Source organism: Typopeltis vanoorti, chromosome 6, assembly GCF_054136105.1.
Source record: "Typopeltis vanoorti isolate ZY-2024b chromosome 6, IOZ_Tvanoo_1.0, whole genome shotgun sequence".
Lineage (NCBI taxonomy): Eukaryota > Metazoa > Arthropoda > Arachnida > Uropygi > Thelyphonidae > Typopeltis > Typopeltis vanoorti.
The window spans coordinates 18,237,436-18,250,336 of NC_143554.1; the positions used below are offsets into that span (position 1 = coordinate 18,237,436).

Genomic DNA, 12,901 nt, shown 5'->3' on the forward strand with positions numbered 1-12,901 from the left:
GTACATTCACTCATCCTCCTACCATCATTCATCATAAAAAAACTTTCAATAATGGAAGCTACATTTCTGTTGGAATTCCAAGCTATGTGGAGATTAAGGGAAATGAGGTTGCAGATACTGCATCTAGGTCAGCTCATTTCTCAAACATCTCCACCGTCTGCCTGTACCATACACAGATTACCAGCAGATTATTAGGCAAAAACTTCTGTCCCAGTAACAGTTACCTTGGAACAGCTAGACTAATAATAAGCTTTACCAAATTAAGCCTGAAATTAAATGATGGCAGTCTAGCCTGCATAGGGTTTGAACAGAAGAAGCTATTCTTGCTTGGCTCTGCATAGGGTAGTCATCTTACACACTCTTTCCTAATGAGGGGTGATCATAGTCATTATTGGTCCAGAACACATGTAATAAATAAGCAGAATATACAAGTCTTATACAATACATAAAAATCAAAATAATAACAGTAATCATAAATGAAACATTTCTTAAGAGTATACTAGGTATTAAATCTTTATCATCTCAAATAACTTACATACTTATTAGTTTAGCTTATTATAAATATGCTTTTAGCAACCTGTTTTTTTTATGTATGTTTTATGAAATTTAATACTTTTTTTATGCTTTTTACATCTATTTTATACCAATCTTTTACAATTGTTTTTCTACACTGATTTTTATTTGTTTTTGCTGTTTTACTTATTTCTTACCTACTATACTATGGGCTTTCCAATCAACTAACACTAAATCCTGCTGCCACTTACCAGTTCATGACTGGGAGACTAAGTACATTGGATGCAGGGGAAAGGGGAAGGGAACTGCCATGGCTGTGTGTGATAGGAAACTGGGTTTCCTTTCTGTGGGTGGTATGTCTCTTCCCTCCCACATATAATTAATTACAACCGAAAGAAACATGATTTTACTGTGGATCATAAAAATTCTTCCCCAAAATTGGTTCACAAAAAATCATAAAAAATAACAAAGATACAACCAAAAACAATAGAAAAAACCCACCAACATTAATTCTTATCCAAAAAAAAGAGAAAAGTTTCGTATCCACATCACCAGTGGCGGCCCGTACACTGCAACACTCCCAAGGAAAAATAAAAATTTTAAATTTTGTTTGTGCTTATAAATAATAACGATGCTTACAACATTATATAAATGCAATACAACATGTTAAAGGTTACAGCTTATGTTTTGACAGTGATTGAATAGTTAATAATTGGAATTGTTCAATTAACGCTTTAGATTATGAAACAAATACACTGTGATCTAATGCAGTGTCAGAATTATCACATTAGACCAGTCGCAGCCAGACTTGCCGATATTCGTTTGCACTTGTGATTGCACGTTACAAGTCATTCCGATTATAATAAATTTAGTTTAATCCTTTATCCAAGTGTAATCAAATAAAGTTTGTGCCTGAAAATATCTTCAGGACTGAGGTAAGGTAAACTTCCAAAGTCATTCTGACACTGCTCAGTTGGGCAGTGTATCGTATGCTTGCACGCGTTATTTCTGTGAGATATGAAACTTTTATTATTGGTGCATGTTCGTGGTGAGGGTGAACTATTTTTTGCAAATCTTATTTTATTCTGTTAAAATAACATATAATTATTTATTTATTATAGATGCAAGGCTGAATTATGACAAGTGTCACTGTTGAAAATATGAAAAGAATTATATTTTTTCAATTATCATTACATGAAACAAATACACTGCAATCTAACACAGTGTCAGAATTATTGCATTTGGCCAAATGCAGCCAGACTCGCTGATATTCGTTTGCGCATGTGATTGCACATTACAAGTCATTCCGACACTTCTTGGTTGGGCAGTGTATCGTATGCTTGCACATGTTATTTCTGTGAGATACGAAACTTTTATTATTGGTGTTTGTTCGTGGTGAGGATAAAATATTTTTAATAAAGCAATTTTTGAATATGTAAATTTATTTATTAATAAATTGGTTACTGATTAAGAAAAAAAATAATTTTTTTGTTTTGTTTTGTGTATGCAGCACCCCCACTTACAATTTTCACCAGCTGCCACTGCACCTCACCTAACCTAAGCAGTAATATAAATGAGGTATACCACCTACTTTCATCTAAATCAGAATTACTATTTCTAACAGAGCCCGAGCTGACAACATTAACCACTGTCCACCTCAAAAACTACACATTACACAGTTCCTTCTGCCACAAGGGCAACACTTATGCATTCATCAGAACTGACATCCCATGTCAGAGATTGCAAAACCTCAAATCCCTCCTGTTTGATCTACTATAGCTCAAAAAAATTTTATCACACCAACCTGTTGCTTTTATTTACTATCTCTTTTACTCCCCGAACTCTGATAACCACTCTGACCTATTCAACTCTCTCTCTCTCTCTCTTTCTGAAGTTCAAGTTTCTGCAGTTAAAATAACCTTATAGTAAGGTATCCTCCTGGAGATTTCAACAACTCAAATTGGCTTCCTTTCTTCAGTTTCACTGATCAAGCAGGTAGGAATACCAAGGTATTTGCCATTAGCAACAACTTAACAGAAATCAACAATCTCTAAATCAGAATATCTGACAACCCCCTCCAGTCAGTCACCCAACACACTTGATCTCTTCCTAACATACTCCACTTCCAAATATACTGCAGATGTCAGTTTTCCTCTGTAATTCAGTCCATGGCATCATATCTTTGCCATGGAACAACCTTCACCCAGCAGTTCTTAGTATTATGTCCTTTGACTAAGAGTGCCAAATGGAATGAGTTCCATGACTACTACTTCTCCTCCTTTCCATGGTCCAACTACCACTTCAGTTCTCCTGGTCAAAACACCTGCTTAGGCTAAATAACAGAAATTATCCTCACAAGGATGAAGTCCTTCATCCCTCATTCCACCTAAAATATCCAGCCACCATCCAAATCTTTGGTTCTCAAAAGGAAGTGTGCCAGTGTAGTAAAAAAAAAAACAACAGTTGTAGAAGAATCATTAGCAAATCCAAATCAGATTTTGAATGGACCAAATGCTATAAACTCGCATGTCCAAATGGCAGTCGAGTCTTCTAGTCCCTTGAAGGCGATTGGGTACAACTTTTGTCCACTCCTTTCCACCACTCTCACATGGTACCATAGTCACCTCACCTAAAGACAACAAGTTATTAAGGGTCCAAAGAAACCTTAATAACTTGAACACAAACAAGTCATCTAGTTCTAATGGTATCCCACCTGTTGTATTAAAAACTTGTTCCAAAGAACAACACCTATCTGGTATCATCTCTTTGATCTATCCTATTCAACTAGCATCTGACTTGCAGCATGGAAAAAGACCTGTACACCCAGCTCATTCCAAAGAAAGGTATAAAAGTCAGCCACTAAACTACTATCCAATTGCTCTCACTTCCGTTCTCTCTAAAAAAAAAAGCCAATTTCTCGCCACCATCTAAAGACCTATTAATTGACCAGCAATATGTCGCTTTAATCCACACCTGATCTTTTACCTTCCATCCACCTCTGGACTCAAGCCATGGAAAAATTCAGAGGCTTGTTTACTCTCGACATTTCAAAAGCATGTGATTGGGTTTGGTACAGGGGGACTACTTAGCAAACTGGCATTCTATGGTCTGCTTTTCAATTCTGCAAAGCAGACCAACTTTCTCACTGTGAGTCATGGTGAATAGTTTCCTCACCTTAGATTTCCATATCAACAAACTGCAAGAGTACCCCAAGGTTTTGTATTTTTGCACACACTCTTTTTCTCCTGTGTGTGTGTGTGTGCGTGTGCGCGCGCATGCGCACGCGCGCTCGTTTGTTAGTTCGTTCCCCAAATTTTTCTTCCTCCAACTTCACATGAAGATGTTTGATGAAAGGATGTTGGACAATTATGTTAAGCCACTCATTAAGCACACTGAAAGACATCATCAAGACATATCAAGTATGGAAAAAGATTATCAGGCAAAATGCAATCTGATTATGCTGTCAGATTACTGCTCGATTAAATCTGTTCAAAGATGATCTAGATGGTATCTGTAAATGCTAAGCATAACGTCAGTGAAAATGAAATCTTCTATAAACAGTTTTTAAACTTTTAATTATACGTGTTCATATTCGAAATATTCAGTAAAATCTAATGTTATTTAAAGACTTGATTTTAGTTTCCATGTACATACTGGGGAAGGATAAAGGTTATGAAATTCTTACAGGTTATTTTTGAATTCAGCACACTAATTTAATTGAAAATGTTGATTCCATGCAGTATAAAAAAAAAAGTTTTCTATTCATTGTGCAATATTACTATTATACATTGATCTATTAGTATTATGATTGTTAAAAATTGAGGCAATTTAATTTATTTTGCAATATGATTACAGTAAGGGATAATAATCATTTATTTGTGGAAGTAGGTAATTATTAATTTAAAATGATATCTTTTATTGATTAATTATCTTTTTGATCAAGGTAAAATGACAACTTCTATTAAGGCAAAAGTATTTCATTGAACTCCTTTTGCTTTTAACTCATCAATAGCTAATGCTTATGGTTCTGTGGTTCTAATCCAGATGGTTCTCATTAATTCAGGGATCATCAGTAGTAAGACTTTACAACTGCTTGCTTTACAGAGGTAGATGTTATAAAAATGGATAACAGAATTGGTAGGTATTTTCATCTGACTTGTACGATCCTTTTTTTTTTCATCGTCCTCAATATGTTAGGCAAATTGATTTGTCACACCAAAGATGATTGGCAAATAGGAGTGCTGTCACAGTTGTTATTTATGCAAATCTAAGATTATGCGAAAACCTATCATATGGTAGAAGTGTCCTATAAATGTTAGATGAATGTTATTTTCAACTTCCAAAAGAAATTAGACAATGGGATGCTTAAGTATCCTCTTCTTCTATATTTTCACAATTATCTTTTTTCGTTGCACAGAACTGGTTTGACTGTTTTCAGGAGGAAAATCTTTGCTACTTTTTCATGAAACCAACTAATTCACTTTTTTTTAGTTGAAAAGTACTTACAAAGGTTCCTTTCATACTGCAATGAGAATCAAACCCAAGGCTGTCCAGCCATTGTTTCTAATGGCCTAAATCAGAGCTGTCCAACCTTAGGTAATCCGAGGGCCGCATTAAAAAAAATTTATCCGAGGGCCACATCACTATGTATATCTAGTAATTTGGTGAGCAACAGCAACACAACCTCAAAAGCTGAAGAAACGAACAACAATAATTGCGCACTAATAGCTCCCTCACGTTCCACGTGAGCACCCGGAGCATGCGCGTTGGAACAAAACAGTGTAAGAATGTTTCTTTCACACATCTAATATTTGAAAAATACGTGGGTATATAGTGACGTAAACACACCAGATAAAAAATACCAACATCGAGATAATTGATTAGTGATGGAATTAAAATATCTAATACGCATTTGATTCAAATTGGTATTTTATTTTTTTGTATTGTATTTTATTGGTATTGTATTTTATTTTTTCGCTCGTGAAAATCAAAACCCAGAGGCGGGTCACACAAACTCACACTACGGGCCGCATCCAGCCCATGGGCAGTGCTTTGGACATTCCTGGCTAAATTATGAAATCTCTATTTGGAATGCTTAAGTATATTAAGTCAAATATGTATAAACGGTTTCAGAATAAAGGAAAATAAAGATATTTTTAAAAGCAAAAGCATGAATTATGAAGAAAGAGATTAGAAGGTTTCAGTTTGTGTTGTAAAGTTATAAAAATATAGGATATTATAAATCCATCATTATTTCATAACTAACTGAATTTGAAACTTTATAAAAGTTTCACAGAACTGCTGAGAAGTCTGTGTGCTAGAAAGCAATATGTGTAACACCAAATTGAAACCCTGGCCTCTTCGTGATTAAAATTTACATACTGACCTATATTTTACTTGTGAAAAATACAACTTTCTGAAGACAGGATTTCTATGGTATTGATATGTTTGTCTTCTTAACAGTTCAAAACAGCTATCAGGCCAGTGAAACATTAATCAAAAGCACTAATAAAACAAATATACAGGCCTCTCAGCAAGGTTTGTGTCTTGAGTAGTATCATGTCATGACATATTCCAGTGCTGAAGATTGTATTCTCTGAATTTCAAATTCAGTTACTTAGCAATGCAATGGATTCATAGCAGTCTCACTAGCAAACAGAATAATAACAAAAATAAATAAAAGAATTGATACCTGATTGAACATGATATATTATTTTTTTGTTTTCATGTTTTCTCTCTGAAAATCAAATTTACGAGAAAAAAAATCAGTAGTTTTTAATAAGCTTAAACAACGGTATTGTTTCTTTCTTTCTTTTCTTTTTTTTTTTTTTTTTACTTTTCATAGCTGTTTGTCAAACATGTTACACAGCCCGTTTACTAGCAGAGCAGCAACAGCTGTTGGAATTTAATCAAGCCAAGATTTATGTACTTAGAGTATGCAGTTTTGAAGATGGGAAACCAAATGGAGTTTCTGAATGTGATTTCAAAGATAACTCTGCTGAAGAAACATTTAGCAACATAAATACTGCTACTGGAAAAGAGGAAGATCCAGAATTTGTGCAGGTAAGATAGAGCCAACAGATATTTATAAAATAACACCTTATTTTATAAGATGTTATTTTATAAATAGCACCTTAAAAAAAGTTCAGTCAGTTGTTGCAACCATCCATTAACTGAATCAAAAGAAATATTTTTACAAGGGTGGTCTGAAAAGTTCTCTGCCTAACAATGAAAAAATGAATTTATAATTTCAAAATTATTTTTATTTTTCAACATAATCTCCCTTAAGACTAATACATTTATTCCAGCGATGCTCCAGTGCCATTATACTTCTCCTGTAGTGGTTCTTCATGCAAAATATATCCTACACGTTCTTTTGAAATGCCTATAGTCTCAGCAGTTTCACGCATTTGACTCACCGGTCATTTGAATACCATATCGTGCACTTGATCGATGATTTCTGGTGTTGTTACACTTTTTGGATGTCCTTCACATGGATCATCTTCAAGGCTGGTACGTCCAAGTTTAAACTTTGCAGCCCATTTCTTAATTGTCAAAAATGAAGGAGAAAAGTGCCCTTAAACTTTTATGAACTTTGAATGAATTTCTTTTGGCATTAAATCTTCTTTTACAAAGAATTTTATAACTGCACGATACTCAATTTTATCATTTTCAAGGGATACAGACAAAAATTTTGCTTCAGCAGCTGTATAAAACAAACTACTTGATAGAATGACTTGCAATTTCATATGGATGCTTATGACAGATGTATCAACTTGGAAAAAAAAAAAAATGCTGATAGTGTTGCCATCTATGGGCGAAGCTGAGAACTTTTCAGACCACCCTCATATATATACAATTTTTTATATTTTATATATTATAAATATATAATATAAAGCAGATAAAGAAGCTGTGAAAAGGGTGTAAAGAAGAGTTACAAAGATTTGGAATTATGGAAGGTGGATTATGAGGACAGATTAAGAATATGTGGGCTGCAGTATACAGGAGAAAGAGAAATGATACGCATATGATAGAGGCCTCTACTTCTGAAAGGGTGTTATAGGATATTAGTTTATGTATTAGTTTATGAAATTTTTTATTATAGTTAGTCTAGTATTTAAGAATAGTTAGTCTGTATTTAAGAAAGGAGCGAGAGCCAGATTTGTTTCTTACAGAGCAATGAGTGAGCAGAATAGTTTGCGTGTTGAAGTGGTGAGTTCATCTAGTGTGAATGAATTTAAGAGAAGGTATCACAGTTACTGTGTGATGACAGCCTCCCTTGATGAGTACTTGACTCTCCTGAGGTCTCTGATAGTATATATACAAATTGTATAGTATTATTATTATTATTATTATTATGCAAAGGAGGTTGTTGAGGGAGAATTGCAAGAGAGATAATTGCCAGGTGACCAAGCCATGGAATTTCTGCTTACCTTCTTTATTAGAGTATGTATGTGTAAATATATCTAAATAAGATATATAAATATATCTCAGTAAGATAAAAGTATATGTTAATATAAAGGTATGCAAATTAATTTATTAAACCTTTTAGCTCTTTTAATTAATATTAGAACAAGTATAATTTAAAATTTGTAATCTGAATATCCCCCCCTCCCCTTAAATCTTTTCCTATATACAAATTAAAGAGAAGTGGCCCTAGTATAGAACACTGGGCACTCAATTAGTGTTCCCTTTCTCCTAGATTCCACTCCACCATATACTACTCTCTGGTATCTATCTGTATGTGATCCATGTAGTATTCTCTCAAATGCCTCTGCAAAGTCCAGGCAATATCATGATAAAGCCATTTCCCTTACCTAATTCTGCTGTCATTCTATTATAAAATGTGAGTAAATTACTAAGGCAGGAACCTACCTTTTACAAAGCCATGCTGCCTACCATAGAGTATAATAGTCCTATCTACTTACCTGCTGTATTTTACCTTTAACTAACTTTTCCAATATTTTAACTACCATTCCTGAAATGTTAATTGGTCTGTAATTTTCTGCTTCTGTCTTGGAGCAACCTGGAAACAGACTTACATTAAATGACTTGGTCAGAGGCATTATCAGTTCTTTTGCACATTCATTTAAAACACAGACTGACATGCCATCCAATCCCATGTATTCATGTTGATATTTTATAATATACCAAACACATCATGTTCATCTACCTCAATTCTCACATCAGTCTCTGGTACATCAGCTTCTGCACAATCTCCACATGGATGATACACCTTTGCAAAGTGATCATTCAGCAACTAAACTATTTCTTCTGCTTCAGTTACCTTCTTACCATCAGCATTGATTAAAGCCAGCCTTCCATAGTCATTCTTCTTTTTTACTTGCTACAAAATAAACTCTTTTAGATTTACTTTGGCCTGCTTAGCTAATTTTCTCTCGCAGTCTGATTTCGCCTTTCTTACCATACTAGTCATTCTTGCCTGCACTTTGTACTACTAATGAGTATGCTGATCCTTTATATTCTTTCCAATGTTTTTTTCAGCTCTTGCTTTATATCTCTACTCATCTACTTAACTCTTACTTGGTTTATCCTCCTGACCATGTGGACGTAGTCTTCTGCTGCTTCTTTCAAACAATCCCTAACCACTTCCCATACACTACTGACATTCTTTCCATGTAGCTTCTCAAGCCATGCTCTGATCTAAGATGCCTCCTAAGTTTATAATAATTACCAGCTTTATAGTTCAACATTAATCATTTCTTGACAAAGAATTTCACTTGTTTAGCAATCTCCCAGAACAAGATGACATGGTCACTCTTCCCTCTTGGAGGCATAGTATCTTCCTTGGTTATGGTAATTCATCTTCTGATGCTATTACTAGATCCATCACTCTCAAACCCCTGGTGATGTCTATGACATGTGCTTCAGGTAATTATCCCTTAGCAACTGTATAAATTTCAGTTCCCCCTTATTAAAGCTTTTAATGACACTTGTAACATAGTAAAGATTTTTAGATACATGTAACCACTTCACAGGAATAAAGAATAATAATTTTTATTATTGCACATATTTCAACAAAATGAATGGGCCATGCACAGCACATCAGCATAATGTTACTCCTATTTGTGATTATGTTCGTGCACTGATGATGACCTGTCAATTGCTGGTCAAATATTTGCAATAATAAAAATTATTATTCTTTATTTTTGTGAACATGTGTGTGTCTAATAATAACTTCCATCTTGCCATGTTCCTTTAACTCCCTCCACTCTCTGTCCTCATAGCTTAAGTTCCCCATAATAATTGCTCAGCCTGCATTCGCTGTAACTAATCTGCCAATGCTTGGCATTTCTACATCTTCCTTTGTATACCTTGGTCTATACCAGAACAATATATTTTGTCCTATTGGCCTCTATCTCACACCAAATAGCTGCAAATGAACATCTCTCCTAGACCTAAAATCTTTATCTTCTAATTTTGTTGATTGAACTTCTTCAGTTACCATCACCAATACCCCTCCTCCTATCCCATTCTTTCTATTCTCCCAAAATACAATATCCTTTATGTTCTATTCCTGTAACTATATCATTTTTCTGTCAATCAAGTCTCACTAATGACTATATGTTTTGGCTAAACCAAACTGACCAATGCCAAAAACACCTCTCCTTTATTTCTAACACTTATAACATTCATTTCATGCATTTCGATATTGCATTGGCCACTCAGTTATCCTTGTGTAATGTCATTACCAAACCATTTGGATTTGAAACCTGTGAAACTGCATTCAGCATTTCATAATCATTTCTATATAATACATACACATTTGTTTCAGAGATACTGAATCCACACTTGACTGCATCCCCTGCTAATACTTCTAGTTTCCCTGATTTTGCACTTCCAGACTTCCACTGAACAACATTCTCTCCAAACACCTCATTCTGAAACCATTTGAATGCAGTCCATCAGGCACATACGTGTTCTTTCATCTATTAAATTCACACATCTATTAACTGCACACCATTCTGCCCACAATATTCTCATTGACTCATTAGTAATCATGGCTCTTCTTCTTAATTCAGTCCTGTCATACCGAGGCAATAGATGTGCAAATCTTTAGTTTCTTATTTCTATCTGCAACTCTTTCATATTTTCTCATTACAAATTTCAACACCTCTCAAATCATTCATGCCAGCCAAAGCTAATATTTACAAACAGAGACACAGACGTTCAAACATTATAGTCTACAGTAAGTAAAACACTACTAGAAATAATTACTGATATTTACAAAATAAAAGACTTAACTGTAAGCCATGTGCAACACTATGTGCTATGTTTGTGCCATCCCAAACTTTCATCATCATCAATATTCAATAGATTGTTGAAGAGGCATATGCTTGGTTTGATTTCATCCAATTGCTTTTACCTGTCAATAAACTTCTTAATAAGAGTGTCCAGCCAAGAGACAAATACTTTAAAATGTATAGTTTCACCAAGTATTGTAATTTCTTCAAAAGATCTCAGGATTCAAAGTAAGTCAAATTTTTTCCTTGTAGATTTAGTTTTAACAGTGGCAGCTTGTTATGAAAACCACCAGTATGACTGCAAAGATTACAGATAGTTTGGTTTTTCCCTGACTAAGGAAAGCAACATCACTAAGATTTTAGTTAGATCAGTATCACATTTTATTTCTTCCAATAAAATCTTACAAAACGTTTTCCAGCACTCAACCAAGATTTGATTGTATAAAAATAAGTGACCACATACAGCATTAACTTTATTTTATTTTATTTATTTATTTTTATTATTTTTTAAAAAAAATTTCTATGTGCAAGAGCATAGTTTCTACTATTATTAAATTTATTTTCACTACCTTTGCAATTGTATTAAATTGTCCCAGTGAAAACCCACATAATACTTGTTGTATGTACAATACAATGTAACATTTAAGATTTTATTCCATTCCTTTTCAGCAAGCTGCAAATCCAATATTTTTCACATTCATAAACCATATGTGCATTTCTGAAAGTATGCACAGAATTACATTGATTAAAAAAGGTAAAGCTTATAGTTTTAAGCTTTATACAGGGAAACCTCACTTAACACAATTAATTAATCCATCAATTAAAGCACACTAAGCAAAATCGCATTATGCGAATACAATAACCAGTAGGAATAATTATAATTCATCCATCGGTTAGCGTAAATTTGAAAAAAAAATTACAGTATAAGCTATATTACAGGATAAAATCATGAAAGTTAATAAAAATCGGTTGCTTAAATTTTTACTTAGTGTCTAAACATTTGATTGAGCTACTTTTTTACAAAAAAAATTAAGTAAAAATGTATGGATAGTGCTAGACTTTTTCATCATGTCATGCAATTTGCAATACCTGTGATTGCTTTATCAAGATTTTGGAAGACTTCAAAGCTTCGTACGATATCGAGATCAACATCAAACAAAATTTCCTTAGCATGCTCAATGTAATTGAAAATTAGCTCAAGTTCTTTCGCAGTTAGTCATAATATTCTCTTCTTGTTCACACTCCTGATCTTCTTTTTCATATGCATGCTGTTCTTCTAGTTGAAGATCATTCTCACTTAACTGTTGTGAATGGGGATCGAGCAAATTTCTCACATCTTCATTACCCAGTTCATTAAATCCAAGTTCTTTTCCAGTTGTGCTGATTTCTTCAATAATGTTAGGTCTTGGATTTTGTGCACAATAAAGTAACATAGGCTTGAGTTTAAAGTCACCTTTTGCATTGCCTCATAATAAAAGCGTAAGACAATCTTTAGATACTTTGTATCCTGGTTGATATGCTTCAGTTTTAGCTAGGAAAGTTTTTGTGGCATACACTTCCAAAAGTGACCAGTTTCATCAACATTGAATATTTGACAATCATCATAATCACCCTCCTCTAAATTAAAGCAAAATGAAGGAAAAGTGATTGAGCAAGAGAACAGAGTTTGCACGTGCGCTTGCGATGAGAGCTTTGAATCAACTGCTGAGTGTTGCCGGCTACTGCCTGCAGTACTATCACACTACACTGGCTGCTACGTTGACAAGTGTTACCGCTCACTGCAGATTGGCAACAAAAAATTTCACATAACGTAAAATTTCGCAGAACGTAAAAAATCAAGTTGACTGATTAATCACTCGCTTAAAGTGGGAAATAGTGTCATTTCACTCAGTCATGCTAACTGATTATCACGCATATCGAATCCGTGTTAAGTGGAGTTTTCCTGTATGTGGTTAGTTGATATGACTTTGAAACTGCAGAATGTTCTACTAGAAATTATAAAATAGGGAAGATGATTCAGAAATTGAGTTTATACTTCATTTTAGGGACATACACAGCTCCAGAGCTGCCATTTAGACAACATTGCCATAGCCTGTTGATTGGAGAATAAATATACCATCCAC

The 12,901-nt window shown here is 34.1% G+C and overlaps 1 protein-coding gene across 3 annotated transcripts in view; it reads left to right on the forward strand.

Moving 5' to 3' along the window:
* Window positions 1-12,901, forward strand: part of LOC150105315 (ubiquitin carboxyl-terminal hydrolase 48-like) — a 776,830-nt gene that overhangs the window by 658,621 nt on the left and 105,308 nt on the right. For all 3 annotated transcript variants that reach the window (XM_090394693.1, XM_090394696.1, XM_090394694.1), the window contains one exon: window positions 6,359-6,576. In XM_090394693.1, the coding sequence (XP_090250819.1) occupies window positions 6,359-6,576 (218 nt within the window). The remainder of the gene's footprint in view (window positions 1-6,358; window positions 6,577-12,901) is intronic.